General features: G+C 42.6%; 1 protein-coding gene across 1 annotated transcript; it reads left to right on the forward strand.

The window, feature by feature from the left end:
• Window positions 1-7,568: 7,568 nt before the first annotated feature.
• MIS18A (MIS18 kinetochore protein A) lies at window positions 7,569-19,107 on the forward strand. The gene is made up of 5 exons (XM_049857978.1): window positions 7,569-7,925; window positions 10,526-10,592; window positions 15,194-15,316; window positions 17,637-17,733; window positions 18,342-19,107. Exons 1-5 carry the CDS (start codon window positions 7,598-7,600, stop codon window positions 18,414-18,416), a joined length of 690 nt encoding a protein of 229 aa, XP_049713935.1. The 5' UTR covers window positions 7,569-7,597; the 3' UTR covers window positions 18,417-19,107.
• The last annotated feature ends 325 nt before the right edge of the window (window positions 19,108-19,432 follow it).

The raw sequence follows: 19,432 nt of genomic DNA on the forward strand, positions 1-19,432 counted from the left end.
AATAAAAGTTAATAAAAAAAATATGAGGAAAGGACAATATATAAAGATAATCTACTCACCACATAAAATCAAGTGGGAAAAAGAAACTGTCGTCAATACACAAAAAAAGACATAAAAATGACAGCAATAAATTCATACCTATCCATAAATACCCTGAATGTAAATGGACTAAATGCACCAATAAAGAGACAGAGAGTGGCAGAATGGATTAAAAAACAAGATTTGTCTATACACTGCCTATAAGAGACACAACTTAGACTTAGAGACATAAACAAACTAAAACTCAAAGGATGGAAAAAATATATCAAGCATACAACAATCAAAAAAGAGCAGGCGTGACAATATTAATTTCTGACAAAATAGACTTTAAAGTTAAATCCATTATAAAGGATAAGGAAGGACACTATATAATGATTAAAGGGACAATATACCAAGAAGATATAACCATATTAAATATTTATGCACCCAATGACAGGGCTGCAAGATACATAAAACAAACTCTATGAGCATTGAAAAGTGAGATAGACAGCTCCACAATAATAGTAGGAGACTTCAACACACCACTTTCGGTGAAGGACAGGACATCCAGAAAGAACCTCAATAAAGGCATGGAAGACTAAATGCCACAATCAACCAACTTGACCTCGTAGACATATACAGAACACTCCACCCAATAGCAACCAAGTATACTTTCCTTTCTAGTGCACATGGAACATTCTCTAGAATAGACCACATATTAGGTCATAAAGCAAGCCTTAGCAGAATCCAAAATGTTGAAATATTACGAAGCATCTTCTCTGACCATAAGGCCATAAAAGTGGAAATCAATAACAGGAAAAGCAGGTAAAAGAAATCAAACACTTGGAAACTGAACAATACCCTGCTCAAAAAAGACTGGATTATAGTAGACATTAAGGATGGAATAGAGAAATTCAGAGAATCCAATGAGAATGAAAGCACTTCCTATCAGAACCTTTGGGACACAGCAAAAGCTGTGCTCAGAGGCCAATTTATATCACTAAATGCACACATACAAAAAGAAGAAAGGGCCAAAATCAAAGAATTATCCCTACAACTTGAACAAATAGAAAGAGAGCAACAAAAGAAACCCACAGGCACCAGAAGAAAACAAATAATAAAAATTAGAGCTGAACTAAATGAAATAGAAAACAGAAAAACAAGTGAAAGAATTTACAAGACCAAAAGCTGGTTTTTTGAAAAAAATCAACAAAATTGATAAACCACTGGCCAAATTAACAAAAGAAAAACAGGAGAGGAAGCAGATAACCCGAATAAGAAATGAGATGGGTGATATTACAAGAGACCCAACTGAAATTAAAAGAATCATATCAGATTACTATGAAAAATTGTACTCTAACAAATTTGAAAACCTAGAAGAAATGGATGGATTCCTAGAAACACACTACCTACCTAAACTAACACAAACAGAGGTAGAACAACTAAAGAGACCCATAACAAAAGAAGAGATTGAAAAGGTAATCAAAAAACTCTCCCCAAAAAGAGCCCTGGTCTGGACTGCTTCACTGCAGAGTTCTACCAAACTTTCAGAGAAGAGTTAACACCACTACTACTAAAGGTATTTCAGAGCATAGAAAAGGACAGAATACTACCAAACTCATTCTATGAAGCCACCATATCCCTGATACCGAAACCAGGTAAAGACACCACAAGAAAATTATAGACCTATATCCCTCATGAACTTAGATGCAAAAATCCTCAACAAAATTCTAGCCAATAGAATTCAACAACATATCAAAAAAATAATCCACCATAACCAAGTGGGATTCATACCAGTTATGCAGGGATGGTTCAACATCAGAAAAACAATTAATGTAATCTACAAACAAAAGAATCACATGATTTTATCAATTGCTGCAGAAAAGGCATTTGACAAAGTTCAACACCCATTCATGATAGAAACTCTCAGCAAAATAGGAACAGAAGGAAAATTCCTCAACATAATAAAGGGCATTTATACAAAGCCAACAGCCAACATCACCCTAAATGGAGAGAGCCTGAAACCATTCCCACTGAGATCGGAAACCAGACAAGGATGCCCTTTATCACCACTCTTACTCAACATTGTGTTGGAGGTCCTAGCCAGAGCAATTAGGCTAGATAAAGAAATAAAGGGCATCCAGATTAGCAAGGAAGAAGTAAAAGTATCTCTATTTGCAGATGACATGATCTTATACACAGAAAACCCTAGGGAATCAAGAAAACTACTGAAACTAATAGAAGAGTTCAGCAGACTATCGGGATACAAGATAAACATACAAAAATCTGTTAGATTCCTCTACACCAACAAAAAGAACAACGAAGAGGAAATCACCAAATCAATGCCATTTATAGTAGCCCCAAGAAGATAAATACTTAGGAATAAATCTTACCAGAGATGTAAAAAGACTTATACAAAGAAAACTACAGTACACTTCTGCAAGAAACCAAAAGAGACTTACATAAGTGGAAAAACATACCTTGCTCATGGATAGGAAGACTTAACATTATAAAAATGTCTATTCTACCAAAAACTATCTATACATTTAATGCAATTCCGATCCAAATCCCAATGACATTCTTGAATGAGATGGAGAAACAAATCACCAACTTCATGTAGAAGGGAAAGAGGCCCCGGATAAATAAGGCATTACTGAAAAAGAAGAACAAAGTGGGAGGTCTTACTTTACCTGATTTTGGAACCTATTATACAGCCACAGTAGTTAAAACAGCCTGGTACTGGTACAACAACAGATACATGGACCAATGGAATAGAATTGAGAATCCAGACATAAATCCATCCACATGTGAGCAGTTGATATTTGACAAAGGCCCCAAAACAGTTAAATGGGGGAAAAGACAGTCTTTTTAACAAATGGTGCTGGCATAACTGGATATCTATCTACAAAAAAATGAAACAAGACCCACACCTCACTCCATGCAGAAAAACTAACTCAAAATGGATCAAAGACCTAAATATAAAATCTAAAACGATAAAGATCATGGAAGAAAAAATAGGGACAACGCTAGCCCTAATACATGGTAAAAACAGTATACAAAACATTATTAAGAATGCAGAAGAAAAACTAGATAACTGGGAGCTCCTAAAAATCAAACACCTATGCTCATCCAAAGACTTCACCAAAAGAGAAAAGGACTACCTACAGACTGGGAAAAAGTTTTTAGCTATGACACATCTGATCAGCGCCTGATCTCTAAAATCTACATGATACTGCAAAAACGCAACTACAAAAAGACAAATAACCCAATTAAAAAATGGGCAAAAGATACAAATTGATACTTCACTAAAGAAGACATTCAGGTAGCTAACAGATACATAAGGAAATGTTCACGATCATTAGCCATTAGAGAAATGCAGATCAAAACTAAAATGAGATTTCACCTCACTCCAACAGGGCTGGCAATAATCCAAAAAACACAAAATAATAAATGTTGGAGAGGCTGTGGAGAGATTGGAACACTTATACACTGCTGGTGGGAATGTAAAATGGTACAACCACTTTGGAAATCGATTTGGCGCTTCCTTAAAAAGCTAGAAATAGAAATACCATAAGATCCAGCAATCCCACTCCTAGAGAAATAAGAGCCTTTACATGAACAGATATACACACACCCATGTTTACTGCAGCACTGTTTACAAAAGCAAAAAAATGGAAGCAACCAAGGTGCCCATCAACGGATGAATGGATAAATTACGGTATATTCACACAATGGAATTCTGCGCATCAATAAAGAACAGTGAGGAATCTGTGAAACATTTCATAACATGGAGGAACCTGGAAGGCATTATGCTGAGTCAAATTAGTCAGTTGCAAAAGGACAAATATTGTATAAGACCATTATTATAAGAACTTGAGAAACAGTTTAAACTGAGAAGAAAACATTCTTTTGTGGTTAAGAGAGGAGGGAGGGAGGGAGGGTGGGACAGGGGTATTCACTAATTAGATGGTAGATAAGAACTACTTTAGGTGAAGGGAAAGACAGCACACAATACAGGGGAGGGCAGCACAACTGGACTAAACCAAAAGCAAAGAAGTTTCCTGAATAAACTGAATGCTTCGAAGGCCAGTGTAGCAGGGGCAGGGGTCTGGGGACCATGATTTCAGGGGACATCTAAGTCAATTGGCACAATAAAATCTATTAAGGAAACATTCTGCGTCCCCCTTTGAAGAGTGGCATCTGGAGTCTTAAACGCTAGCAAGCAGCCATCTAAGATGCATCAATTGGTCTCAACCCACCTGGATCAAAGAAGAATGAAGAACACTAAGGACACAAGGTAATTATGAGCCTAAGAAACAGAAAGGGCCCCATGAACCAGAGACTACATCAGCCTGAGACCAGAAGAACTAGATGGTGTCCAGCTACAACTGATGACTGCCCTGACAGGGAACACAACAGAGAACCCCTGAGGCAGCAGGAGAGCAGTGGGATGCAGTCCCCAAATTCTCATAAGACCAGACTTAATGGTCTGACTGAGACTGGAAGGACCCCGGTGGTCATGGCCCCCAGACCTTCTGCTGGCCCAGGACAGGAACCATTCCTGAAGCCAACTCTTCAGACATGGATTGGACTGGACAACGGGTTGGAGAGGGATGCTGGTGAGGAGTTAGCTTCTTGGATCAGGTGGACACTTGAGGCTATGTCCGCATCTCCTGCCTGGAGGGGAGATGAGAGGGTAGAGGGGGTTAGAAGATGGCGAAATGGACACGAAAAGAGAGAGTGCAGGGAGAGCGGGCTGTCTCATTAGGGGGAGAGTAATTGGGAGTATGTAGCAAGGTGTATATAAGTTTTTATGTGAGAGACCGATTTGATTTGAAAACTTTCACTTACTGAAAGCACAATAAAAATTGTAAAAAAAAAAAACACAAAAAAACAAAAAAACCCACTGAGGATTCCTGCTTGCTGTCCAAAGTCTGAGCCGATGTAGATCCTTGTGGTTGTTCGCGGCTGTCAAATTGGCTCTGATTTATGATGACCCCATGTGTGTCAGAGCTGAACTGCTGATATTTTGGAAATAGATTACTAGGCTTTTCTTTTTTGTCTTAGTCTGGAAGCTCCACTGAAACCTGTGCACCATGGGTGACCCTGCTGGTATCTGAAATACCAGTGCCATAGCGTCCAGCATCATGGCAACATGCAAGCCATCACAGTATGACCAACTGACAGACGGGTGGTGGGTAGATCCGTAGCAGTGCTTTCTTCCCAGTTATGCTGCCAGGTGGTCTGCGATGCAGCCAGACCCCTTCCCCTCAGTCTTCCCACCACACCAGTGGTGCTTTAAATCAGAGGCTGGTTGAAGGAAGTCTGTGCTGACGATCCTGAGTGAATGCTCGCCTCTTGCGAGGGGCTGAGGGCTACCTGATGTAGACAGCAGAGGCACTGCCAAACTTTCCAGTAACACTGCTACTGCCCGCACCAGTGTCTGCAACTTCTTAATTTTTTTTATTGTGGTAAACATACATATATATGTTTTTCCAATTCAACAATTTTTACATGTAAAATTCAGTGACACTGATTGCGTTCATCATGTCTTGCCACTACTGATAGCTGCCAATCTCACCTTCCGTGAAGGAGACCTGGTGCAGGATGCCCAGGCAGTGTACCCCATGTGCAGCACCACCCATCTGTCAGTGCGGGCTTGCATGTTGCTATGATGCTGAACAGGTTTCAGTGGAGCTTCCAGACCACGATGGACTAGGAAGAAAGGACTGGCCATGTACTTCTGAGAATCAGCCAGTGAAAACCCTATGGATCACAGCAGTCGGTGGGGATGGAGCCGGACTGGGCAGCATTCTTCTCGGTCGAGATTGCCATGGGTTGGGGGTGACTCCAAGGCAGCTAACAAGAAGACCAAGGATTGTGAAGGTCTGGGTGAGTGAATGGTAATTTACTCTGAGGTCTGTGCACTTTTTCAAGGATGACATCCCCTAACACTCCCCCAAGAAGACCAAGGATTGTGAAGGTCTGGGTGAGCGAATGGTAATTTACTCTGAGGTCTGTGCCCTTTTTCAAGGATGACATCCCCTAACACTCCCCCAAGAAGACCAAGGATTGTGAAGGTCTGGGTGAGCGAATGGTAATTTACTCTGAGGTCTGTGCCCTTTTTCAAGGATGACATCCCCTAACACTTCCCCAAGAAGACCAAGGATTGTGAAGGTCTGGGTGAGGGAATGGTAATTTACTCTGAGGTCTGTGCCCTTTTTCAAGGATGACATCCTCTAACACTCCCCCAAGAAGACCAAGGATTGTGAAGGTCTGGGTGAGCGAATGGTAATTTACTCTGAGGTCTGTGCCCTTTTTCAAGGATGACATCCCCTAACACTCCCCCAAGAAGACCAAGGATTGTGAAGGTCTGGGTGAGCGAATGGTAATTTACTCTGAGGTCTGTGCCCTTTTTCAAGGATGACATCCCCTAACACTCCCCCAAGAAGACCAAGGATTGTGAAGGTCTGGGTGAGCGAATGGTAATTTACTCTGAGGTCTGTGCCCTTTTTCAAGGATGACATCCCCTAACACTTCCCCAAGAAGACCAAGGATTGTGAAGGTCTGGGTGAGGGAATGGTAATTTACTCTGAGGTCTGTGCCCTTTTTCAAGGATGACATCCCCTAACACTCCCCCAAGAAGACCAAGGATTGTGAAGGTCTGGGTGAGCGAATGGTAATTTACTCTGAGGTCTGTGCCCCTTTTCAAGGATGACATCCCCTAACACTCCCCCAAGAAGCTGAACACCCTTCTCAGTGCACACCAGCATTCCAGCAACTCTCCTCCTTTTTTTTTTTTAATTGTGCTTAAGGTCAAATTTACAAAGCAAATTAGTTCCCCCGTTCACTAGTTTGTACATAAAGTGTTACATGACTTTGGTGGTATTCCCCACAGTGAGTCAGCACTACCCCCGTTTCCATTCCGAGTTCCCCCTTTCCTTTCGTCCTGATTTATCTCGTGTAAAAAAAAAAAAAAAATTTTTTTTTTTAATTGTTCTAAGGACCACCTTCTCTCGGGAGTTACTGTTTATTTCACGGCCCTGTCTATGGTTTGGCTGAAAGGTGGCCTCTGGAAATGTGGCTGCAGTTCCACTTCAGAAGGGTGTCTTAGGGCCACAGTCTCGGGGGTTTCTCCAGGCTCTGTCAGACCCCGTAATTTGTTTTTTAACCCAAACCAAGCCTAACCCACTGCCAAGTGGATTCCAACCCATAGAGAACAAAACTTCCTCATAAGGTCTCCGAGGCTGTAATCTTCAGGAAGCAGACTGCCGCATCTCTCCGCCCCTGTAGCAACTGGTGTGTTCCACCACCAAACTTCCGGTTCGCTGCCGAGCGCTTCACCTACTGCACCACCAGGGCTCCTGACTTCTTAAAAGGGGTGGAAAACCTGACGCAGGCGCAGTGATCGACAGCCGCGTCAAGCCGACAGTGAGCACGCGCACGAGCCCATTGCCCGCTGTCCCTCCTCCCTCAGACCCCGCCCCTCAAGGCTCGACCTGGGCCGCTGCGCCCCGCCCCGCGCATGCGCAGGGCCGTTTTTTCCCGTGGTGCTCTAGGGCGCGGGTAATTTGTAGTTATGGCGGGCGCTCCGTCGCTGCGTTCTTGCAAAAGATGCTCCTCTGTTAGCTGTGCGTGTGACCAGGGCAAGTGGAGCGACTCCTCTCTGCTGGGCAGGAGGCTCTCCGAAGACTCGAGCCGCCAACAGCTGCTGCAGCAGTGGGCGAGCATGTGCAGCTCCGGGAGCTGGAGCGCGCCGGCGGCCGGCGCCGAGGAGACGTGGCGTGGGGAGGCCGCGGAGGAGGAGCGGCCGCTGGTGTTCCTGTGCTCGGGCTGCCGCCGGCCGCTGGGCGACTCGCTGAGCTGGGTGACGAGCCAGGAGGACCCCGACTGCATCCTGCTCCGCTGTCAGTCCGGGCGGGCGGGGGGCTTGGGGCCGCCGACTTCCCAGGTGTGCAGTATCTGGGCGGCTCGGAGGGAGGGGGTTGCCTTGGGACCCACTGCCGTCAGTCCATTCCGACTCATAGCGACCCTATAGACAGAATAGAGCTGTCTTATGGGGTTTCCAAGGAGCGGCTGGTGGATTCGAAGTGCAGACCTTTTGGTTAGAAGCCGAGCTCTTAACCACTCCACCACCAGGGTTCCACTGCACCACCAGGGACTTAAAATGCAGAGAAAGTTGAGAGGGGGAGCTGTGCTACGAAAAGGGGAGGAAGAAGGTCACCTGCACCTTTGGCTCAAGAGTGAGGGGCGGGTCCTTTATCTTGAAGCCACCGCCCCGCCCCCCATTCGAGAAGAGCAGTGGTTGAATCAGCAGCATTGTGAGCATTACTCAAAACATTACAACTCGATTGTAAGCCAGGACGTGTTTGTTGTTGTTAGGTGTTGTGGAGTCAAGTTGTTTTTAACTTTTCTAGAACTGTATATAAATATCTTGATTTATCCGCTTTAGACAATTTGATTAAAACTTTCTCCTCCACTTGGACTTCAATTATTCTCACTTTGTCATTGTTCTAGTATTTACGTTCTGCTCTGTAGCCATAATTCCCATGGTCATTTAGCCTTAAGGTAACATTTAAGTGGATTTATTTCTCAACTCTAGTACTCTTATCAGGAGTCCTGGTGGCACAACGGTTAAGCACTCAGCTGCTCATTGAAAGGTTGGTGATTTGAGCCTGCCCAGTGACTCCGAGTGAGAAAGATCTGGCAATCTGCTCCTGAAAAGATTAAAAAAAAAAAACAAACAACCAAACCCATTACTGTGAAGTCGATTCTGATTCATAGTGACCCTATAGGACAGAATAGAACTGCCCCATAGGGTTTCTAAGGCTGTAATCTTTATGGAAGCAGACTGCCGCATCTTTCTCCCACCTGGCTGATGGGTTCAGACTGCCAACCTTTTGGTTAGTAGCTGAGCACTTAACCACTGTGCCACCTGGGCTCCTTTCAGAATTGACTCAATGGCACATAACAACAGTACCCTTAGAGCTTTCCCTTCCTGACTGGTTTATTTTGATTGTTCTTGTTAGCTGCTGTGGAGTTGACCCCGACTCATGGCAACCCACACACAAAGGGATCGGACTGTTGCGATCCGTGGGGTTTACACTGGCTGATTTTGGAAGTAGATTGCCAAGACTTTCTTCCTAGTCAGAGTCTGGAAGCTTTGCTGAAGTCTGTTTAGTAGCATAGCAACATACAAGCCTCTACTCATATAGGTGGTGGCTGTGCTTGAGGAGTACTGGTCGGGAATGGAACCTGGGTCTCCCTCACGGAAGGCGAGAATTCTATCCACTGAACCACCGTGTCCCTCTTTATTTTGATTAATCGTCCTCAGTAGTTCCCATCCCCAAGAAAACTCCAGGTTTGAGTGCTTGAAAATGTCTGTTGTCTTTATACATGAATGTCTCTTTGGCCACACGTACACTTCTTCGGTCATGCTTTGTGCTTCCTCCAGGCATGAGGGGAGCAGGTGGTGCAAAGGCCCTGGGGCTTGTGAGTAGAATACAGATAAGATTCAGGGAAGAAGGAAGGGGCCAGAAAATGGAGAGCCTCGTATGCTATCTGAGGAGACAAAATCTATTCCAGTGGTTGAGGAGATGGGAGTGATATGACCCACTCGTGGAAGTAGGGAGACAAGTCAGGAGCTGTTGTGGAAGTCCACGCAAGGGGTGGTGGCAGCTGTGTTGGGGATGGAGAAGAGCAGATACTTTGGAAAGGCGTTTGTGAGGTAGAATTCACAGCACTTGTCAGTGGAGTGGGTGTGGGGAGCAGGATGAGACAGAAGAATCAAGGATGGCATTAGGGTGTCTGGTGGTGGCATTCACCAGGCTAAAGTGGACTGTAGGAGGAGGTGAAATCAAGGGGCTGTTTTGTTAGGTCCGATATGACATGGTCTTTTCTTCATTTCCCTCCACCTGGACCCTCTGTTAGTGCATCCTGAAACTGAATCCTCCGGTAACGTTTCCTGCTCGGGTTCTGCTGCGGCCCTTGCCCAAGTCATGGTCCAAGTAAAAGATTTTTGGCTGGGTTGCTGGGGACCATCTAAATTACTGTTGGAGAAATGAGCTTTCTTTTGGAGATCTAGATATGTACGCGTTGGATTTTAGCATCTTCCTTGGTTTTAATCCCAATTTCACCAAACCTGGCAGTTATTCTTTGTAATTTATGATTGGAGGTTCTCATTTTTCCAGGTTTTACTATTTCCTGAATTTTTCTTCTTAAGCTTATTCATTTTGTTCATATCACTGGTTTTCAGGGAAGGAAGTAACTCTTATTCTGCTGTCTTTTTCCAGAAGACTCCTGTACATTTAGTTTTAAACCCATGTGTTTTGTGTGTGTGAGTGTGAGAGAGAGAGACAGAAAGGGTGAGAGGGAGATACTTTGGCCTCTTATTTTTTCTGGCCCTCTGAGTTTTCATATAAAACTCAGATTAGAGGTTCTCTAAATATCTGCATGTGTATTATAACAAACCCCATTAACAAATTATAGTTACTTTTCTTCTTTCCAGGTGTCTCCTGTAATGTTTCTGTGGACAAGGAACAGAAGCTATCCAAACGTAAAAATGAAAATGGCTGGTGAGTAAAGCTGTATCTATGTGAATATATATGTTAGAGAAATGCTTATTTTTCAGGTAAAAATCTTTTAAAAGATCTTTACTAGTAATTGCTTGGGATAAAACTGTTTCCTAGTAATCGATACAGGATCAGTCTTTCAAACCTGTCAATTCTTGAGTGATGGTGCCCCCTAAATATTGAGATGGGAGGGTTTCTAGTTTTCTAAAGACATATCCTGATATTCCCTTTTTGGCTCTTTGGGCTTGGTTTTGAAGAAAATAGAAAAAGAAAATATCTGTATCGTGAAACCTCGTAGGCAAAGGTGCCTTAGACCAATGCTGTCTACCTTGTTCATGCCATGACACTCACAGAAAATGCATAGACATATGACGGCCTGACTCACGATGGCCCTGTGGACAACATGATGAAACGTTGCCAGGTCCTGTACCATCTTAGTGATTGTTGGTATGTTTGAGTCCATTGTTGTAGCTCTTGGGTAGAGCCTTCCAGCCTAGAGGGCTCATCTTCCAGCACTATATCAGACAATATTCTGTTGCAGTCTGGGGGGCTTTCATTGACTAATTTTTTTTAAAGTAAATCTCCAGGCCTTTCTTCCTGGTCTATCTTAGCCTGAAAGCTTCACTGAAGCCTGTCCACCATGGGTGATCCTGCTGGTATTTGAAATACAGTGGCATAGCTTCCAGCATCATAGCCATACACAAGCCACTACAGTACAAGAAACTGTGGTGGATATATATATATATATATATATACACATAAATTACACTTACAGATAAGGATGAACAGCTTGTGGCCAGAAGCAACCAAAATGGAGCTCTGACCATCCCAGGCTCTGGGTAGCCATACCAGGGGTGAGAAGATCAGTATCTCAGTATCTTGTGCAAAAATGGCATGGCGGGGGCATCTGACCTCTAACTTCATGAGGGGGAAGGAGAATCAAGATCAACAACCCAGGCTGATACGATTCCTATGAAGTGGAGGTCATACATACCTCCTCTTTCCAACCTTTTTACCAATTCTGACACCACAGCACTCTCGACTTCTCTGCTGGGTGTGATAATTCGTTGCAGTGGCCACACAGAACTCACAGACCATACTCACACTTATGGGGATGATTAGGGAAGGAAGATCTGATGATCTGCTCCAGTAAAGATTCCAAAAAACCCACTGCATCAAGTTGATTCTGACTCGTAGTGACACTAGAGGACAGAGTAGAACTGCCCCATAGTGTTTCCAAGGCTGTAAATCTTTGCGAAAGCAGACTGCCACATCTTTCTCCCTCCCAGTGGCTGGTGGGTTCCAACCGCTGACCTATCTGTTAGCAGCTGAGTACTTTAACCACTGCGCCATCAGGGGCTCCTTCTGTGTAGATTACAGCCTAGAAAACCCTATGAGCAGTTCTACTCTGATACACGGTTGCATCGAAATCGACTGGATGGCACACAACAACAACATCCTGCCAAATGGGGGCAGTGGCGGCTCTGGAAGAATTCTCGCCTTCCATGTGGGAGACCCAGGTTCCATTCCAGGCCAGTGCACCTCATGTGCAGCCACCACTTGTCCATCTTTGGAGGCTTGTCCATTGCTGTAATGCTGGACAGGTTTCGGCAGAGCTTCCAGACTAAGACAGACTAGGAAGAAAGGCCTGGTGATCTACTTCTGATAATCAGCCAAAGAAAACCCTCTGGAGCACAGTGATCTGATCCGCAGTTGATCATGGGGATGGTGTTGGGCCCTCCGTTCCATTGTGCATGGGGTTGTCATGAGTTAGGGGCTGACTTAGGGGCAACTGACAATAACAGGAACCACTTCTCACTATCTAGCGATCCAAGCCATTCTGCTGATGGTCAGCAAGAGCACCTGTGTGTTCTAGAAACATGTTGACAGGTGGCCATGCTGTTTCCTCTCTTCCTTCTGATTCTGTCATTCGTTAAGGCTCTTAGATGCCAGTTCCTTGTCTAAAGTCACCACGATTTCTGGCACTGCCTTCTCAATAGCATTGTTGAGTGATCAGGGTGAATTCTGACCACTCTTGCCAGCTGTGAAAGCAGAAAGATGCTACAAAAGTAGTTGTTACTGCCTCTGCCTTGTTCCTCAATAACGTTGTAGAAGTATGCCTATGAAACAAACAATGACACACGTAGTTCAACCTCGTAATGGGACTAAGTGGGCACACCAGCCCAGGGGCAAGGATGAGAAGGCGGAGGGGACAGGAAAGCTGGACAGATGGAAACGAGGAACCTGAGGTGGAGAAGGGGAGAGTGTTGATAGGTAAATGTTACGAAACAATGTGTATTTTTTAATGAGAATGTAATTTGCCCTGTAAACTTTCACTTAAAACACAAAAAAGAAAATACTGTAGAAGTGTGAGTGGGTTTGGGTGTATTCTTCAGTGGTTTTTAGTTTGATTTTGATCATTCAGGATAAAGCAGTCTTATCCATTGACCAGTGTTTGAGGCTCAGGTTTTTCTGAACATCCTTTCTTGGCCGATGACACCTGCGTTAGACGTTAGTTCGCAGTCTTGACAGTTCTGTCTGGCAGCCTTGTGGTTTGACATTTCATATGTAGCATAAAAATTTGTTCACTGTTGGGGGAGCATAGGTGGGCTTCCCTATTCGGGGTTTACTGAGATGCTTTTCTGTTTTTCACCCCGCTGAAGATTAATATACAACCAGTGGCTTATTGTCTGGAGCCCTGGTGGCAGTGTTTAAGAACTCGGCTGCTAACCTAATGTTCGGCAGTTTGAATCCACCACCCGCTCCTTGGAAACCCCATGGGACAGTTCTACTGTGTCTTACAGGGTCGCTATGAGTTGGAATTGACTCCATGGCAACGGGCTTGGCTTGAATTTGGTGTATTGTCTAGCTAATCACATCACCAGTGAGAATTTATCATGAGGTGGCATTCCACTTTGTTGCTACTGAAACGAGTAATGTATCTGAGATTCTGCAGGTGAACAGTAATGTAGTCTACAAGACGCTGTGTGATAGTTTCCTTTTGCTTGATAGCAGGAATCTGTACTAAGCACTTACAAGTGTCTCACATACCCACAAGTTACAATACTTCTGAAATCATAGCAATCTTTTGTGGTGCATATTTCACGATTGTGATCACCACTACATTTAAATCCTCAGTTACCATAACTTGCTGTATGTTGGGACTGTAATGTTAGTGTAGGTATTTATAGGACGGTAAATTTGGATGGCTTGGTTAGACCAGGCTTTAGGAGACAGTGGGTTCCAAGGCAGTTTTAAGGAAGTTAAAGAGCACACGATGGCATGTGGGGAGGGATTATTCAAATGTGAGAAGTGGACAGAGTAAAGAAAGACTGATGTGGAGAAATAACAACAGACCACTCAGTGAAGGGTTTGTGAACTGACTCTGTGGAGCATTTCTGTAGTTGATGGAAGACTGAGAGCTAGCATGGAAGTACGATTTATAAAGAAAAACAGCTCTGCCAAATACATAATGACCACACGTCAGAGATTTATTTCACTCACTTACGTGGGAACCGGAAGACAGCAAAGCTGGTTTAAAGGAAGATACTGTTCCGTAGGACAGACGTGGCTCCTGTCCTACCCAGCAGTGAAGTCTCAGCAGAAATCCCTTGCATCTCTACCAGGCTAAAATTATCTGCAACTATTCAGTCTTCTTTCTATAAATCATCACTGTCTTCAGAGTTACGTAGTAAGCAAGCAAGCAGTGTTACGGTTGCCTGGAGCAGGGGTTGGAAAAGTATAGCCTGTGGGTCAGGTGCCTGTGTTTTTGTAAATAAAGTTTTATTGGCACACAAACACATCTGTTCAGTTATGTATTGTCTATGACTGGTTCCAAGTTACGGTGGCAGACACGAGACGACCCGCAAGCCTACGTGTTTTCTCTCTGGTTCATTGGAGGAAGAAATTTGTCTCCCCTTTCCCTAGAGTGTCATGTGACCCCTGGTAGGCTAGTTAGACAACATAACACTAAAAGGGCATGTAGAACCCCAAGAGTCTGGCTCCCAGACACCCGTTTAACTTGGCATTGAAGTCGCTCCTGAGGTTCACCCTTCAGCCAAAGATTAGACAGGCCCATAAAGCAAAATGAGACTAAGTGGGCACACCAGCCCAGGGGCAAAGACTAGAAGGCAGGAGGGGACAGGAAAGCTGGTAATAAGGAACCCAAGGTTGAGAAGGGAGAGTGTTGACATGTGGGGTTGGCAACCAGTGTCACAAAAAATGTGCATATTAATTGTTTAATGAGAAACTAATTTGCTCTGTAAACCTTCATCTGAAGCACACGCACCCAAAAAGAAGTCATGTAGAATCTTTTTTGTTTTCTAAGTTTACATTTAGACTGAGGAATTTACATTCTAGAAAAACACCACCTCAGTATCCTTTCTTGTCACTTCTGTGGTTGTCCCATGGCACCAGATGCTTTAAGAAATATGGCCTAAAGGTGGTTCTTTGCTTTTCTGATATAAGCATCTCTCTATCGTTTTTCTTTCTACACGTAAGACTTAGCATGGTCAGAACAACATGCTTAAATGTTTAAGTGTTTGTGGATTTCTATAGAACAAGTTGCTCTTGTTGCCTGAAGCAGCGGCCCTTCTCTGTTGCAGCATTCTTGAGACCTTGTTCTGCAGAGGCTGCTCACTGCAGCTTGGCTACATATACAGGTGCACGCCCAGGCATCTTGACTTCAAGAGAGACTTGTTTTGCCTCAGCGTCGAGGCCATTGAGAGGTACGTTTGATAGATACAGGATCACCTCACAGCTGGTTTCTCAGAAAGGTTAAGTTTGTAGAGACATTGGTATTGAAAACATCAGAACTGAATCAGTATTGTTTGGTTAAAATATCTTCATGTAATAATTCCTGGCAATAGAGCTGGTGATTTTTTTCTTTTTTTTTTAACCTGATGTATTTGGTATTGGGAAAGTCAGACATTCTAAATTATAAGGAGAATACACCATGAGAAATTTTTTTTTTGGAGTAAAAGTGTGTTTACTTGTTTTCAAAAACCAAATTTAGTTTAGAGGATTTATTTTTAACCAATATATGAGGTCCGTCTTCTTTTTCCCCCATTTTTTGGTCCCTAGAATATCATGTAGATATAAGAATTCCAAAACTGGTTAGGAAAGAAGTCCCATCTGGAAAAGTAACAACTCAGAGCCTAGCTGTTTCTGGTGGTGAGGAATCACCTGCTTTCCTGAGAGGTGCAAGAAAATGCACCTGCTCTCCTAGATTTCTGAGAAGTAAGTGTTGGGAAACAAGGCAAACTGGGGACTGACGACCATGTCAGGTATCCTAGCGGCCTTCCGACTCATTGGCCTTTTATAGGAAACAAGTCAGTGAACCCCACGTGCATTCTTGCTTGTCCTGACAAATGTGTATCCCTGAAGACTCAGATGCCTGAGACACTTCATATGCCAGGAAAGAAGAAAAGGAAATGCCTATACTCTCATTGCTTGAGACATTTTATCACTCCTGTTGAATTTCTTAGGGTTTCTGATTAGAAAACTTAAACACAATATTCTTTTTACTGTAATTGTGATTTCTCATCCAGTTATTCCTTGATAACTGCAGTTTTGCCATCACCTTTTTGACACTGGACAGGTTTAGATCAAAATTTTAAAATTTGCAAACTTTTTACAACCCTTACACAGAAAATGAGCACTGTTGTTTGTCCTAGTGAAGTGTGTAGGTCTGTTGAGAGAGAGATGGGATCTGGTTTTATTTTAATATGCGAATAGAAGACTGCGGCCCAAACAGATGCTCTGTTCCTCTCCAGGAGAATTTTTCCAAGGTTTGTGAAAATGGAGTAAGGGAGAATAGAGTATAAAAGACAGGAAGTCTGAGTCTAGTAGGGTTGGCAGAAAGCTGTTAAAAGTGATATTGCTGTATAAGAAAATGTGTGGACGATTTCGCTCAGGAGATGACAATATTGAAGCTATTTTTCCTGAACAGTTGAATTTAGGGTAGAAGTTACCCCTTGGGTCAGGATTTTAATGCCTGGTTTGTTTTAGAAGTGGATGCCCTCGAGAATGTTTATTTACAGTTTTATAAATTACCCAGTGCCATTTAATTTTTCTACCTCATCTTATTTTTTTTAAAAAGCAAAATGTTAGTTGCTTTCTGCCTACCATGCTGTTTTTCAGGAAAGTAGCCCATAGGATTTCTAAGGGAAGACTGAAGCTGCTAACGTGATAAAGACTCGGAAACAAGTGCAAAAGAGTCAAGTTTTCTTTTGAGAAACACTGTCATCTTCTTCCTTATAGTTGAGATTTTTATTTGGTTGCCAACATTTGGCCTCTTTTCCTCCTGTTGCCCGGCCAGTTTTTCCACTAGTCAGTACTTTTTCTAACCACAGCATTTCCTGCGGCTAGTCCATCCTGTGGAGCCCTGGTGGTGCAGTGGTTAAGCTTGTGGCTGCTAACTGAAAGGTCGACAATTCCATTCCAGAAGCCGCTCCTTGGAAACCCCGTAGGGCAGTTCTACACTGTCCTATAGGTTTGCTAAGAGTTGGAATCAATTCAATGGCAGTGTGTTTGGTTTTTGGCTAGTCTACTCTGTGACCCTAGAGAGTTGAGCAAAACATCACTTGGTGGGTAACTCTTGCGGTTGCCCAGATTTGGGTAATCGAGAGTTGACTCCAGAATTTATTATTTATTAGAAGTCAACTTTGAAAGCACACATGTTCCCCAAAAAGTTATATAAAACAAGAAAGCTGCGCATCAGTGGCTTCTTTGGGATCTTTTAACTTGTCCTTAGAATGTTGAACTGTGAGTGTCATTGTTTTACAATCCAGCTTACTAAAGACCAAGTTTATTACCGATAACAAGACACTGAATGTGTAGGAAAATCCGGATAAAGTTGTTATGGAGAAAAAGATGATTTTATATAGTACAACTTTACGTAGATAGGTTGCTGTTAACAGAAGTAGTTATATTTGTTTACTTGGTACTAGTTTATAGTGTGATATACTTCAGAGTTTTAATATAATTGACCAACATATATTTAATATTTGCTCCCTTTTCATATTTTAACTTTGTGCTGTGCTACAGTTATATTTTAGGATCTTCTGAAAAGCAAATTGTGTCAGAAGAGAAAGAGGTTTTTAATCTTGAAAGCAGAGTTGAGATAGAAAAATCTCTACAACAGGTAACTTACTTTGCAGGTTTTCACTCTGTATGAACAGCCTCCTGCAGTGAACAAGCGTCCTCAAAATAATAATTCTGATGTCTGTTATGGTCTTGGCACTTTTATGGAAGACAGTGCTTAGTTTATTTCAGTTCTTAGTAAAGTTGATTTTTGGGGAACCAAACTACAGATTAAGCTAAAAATTTACCTACAAAATCATAAGATATTTCATACCAGAATCAAAATGGTATATATCCTAAAATTCCTGAGCTAGAATCAGTGTATCTTTGGATCAAATTGATATTTCATTTGGTTCAATTCTCACGGTATGAACAGCCTCGTTGTGGAATGTTCACATCTTTCCATGCCAGCAGGTGAGGACAGTTGGTGCTGATGGATGCTTAGAAGAGCTGTGGGTTACAGGCTGAGGACCACTGCCCATAGAATGGTGTCTAATTTAGAGAAAATTTAATTTATGCCTATAAATAGCTTCATTAGACAAACACTGAGTATTTACTAAGTGTAACACATCGCATGTTCAAAAATTGTACAAAAGTGTATAGTTTTAGTCATTTAACCGCGTATATTTTTAGTCATGTGTGTTTTTATGTATTTTTTCAATTCAATAGATGGAAGATGTTTTGAAAGCATTACAAATGCAGCTGAAGGAGGTTGAATCAAAATTGTCCTCAACCAAAAGCTGAAATCGGCTCTGTGTCCTCCATTCCAGACTCCCTGCCCTGCCTGCCACGTGTAACAATTCTTGTTATCATTTCATTTCACCGAGAACTGAAGGACTTCTGGGTGGCCGTGTACATGACACTCTTTTGTGTTGGTCAAGTGAAAAGAATTGTAGAACTACTTTTACAGCTGTATTTGATGGTAAAGAGGTGATTGTGTCCCAAATTTGAATTTTACAGCCATTTTTTGATATTTGCTAGAATTGGAATCTAGGAGTTTATTTTGCTAACTGATGATTTCCCGAGCTCTTTATCAAACACATTATTCTTCATTTCCTGTTTTTTTAACCTTGCGACACCTTTCATACTTGGGCAGTATTTAATATCGAACGGTTAAGAACATCTTCGGGGCTTTTTCCACTCAAGATGTGCTTGGACCTTCTCTGAAAACTGATGCGTGGAGCTCTCTCAAGAGCCAGTTGCTGGCTGACTTACTTGTTGGAGCTATTTGAAAGCTTGTACATAACATGTATGTGTAGGATCCCTCTTAATCCTGTTTGTTTTTATTTTCCAATGTATGCTTAACAAATCTGTAAGGATATTTACCAAGGAGAGTAGTAATCATCTCTCAGCATGGGATTCTGAGGGAAATGTCAGTTTTTCAGTTTTCTATTGTATATGAATTTTATAGTAAATGTATTATTTTTATAATCCAGAAGAGAATAAAAACTAAAGCAAAGTGGTTTTAAGATTAATGTTTACAAAACTGAATTGTGTCATGAACCCTCCCATTTGCCACGAGCATGGCAACGTTGTAGACTTGCTCAGGAATGGAAAGATAAGCCCCAGTTTCCCAGGTCACTTTCCGTTTCTGGGCACGTAACAATAGTCTTTGATTTGTATGGGTAACTGTCTCGGCTTCTGCTCAGAATTTTCTGGATTATTTCTGAGGATATTTCAAGTTATAGCAAAAGGTCCTAAGTTAAATTGACTTGCTGATTCACAGTTTTTGAGCTCTTTTTGATAGATTGTCAGCAACC

Source organism: Elephas maximus, chromosome 18, assembly GCF_024166365.1.
Source record: "Elephas maximus indicus isolate mEleMax1 chromosome 18, mEleMax1 primary haplotype, whole genome shotgun sequence".
Classification (NCBI taxonomy): Eukaryota; Metazoa; Chordata; class Mammalia; order Proboscidea; family Elephantidae; genus Elephas; species Elephas maximus.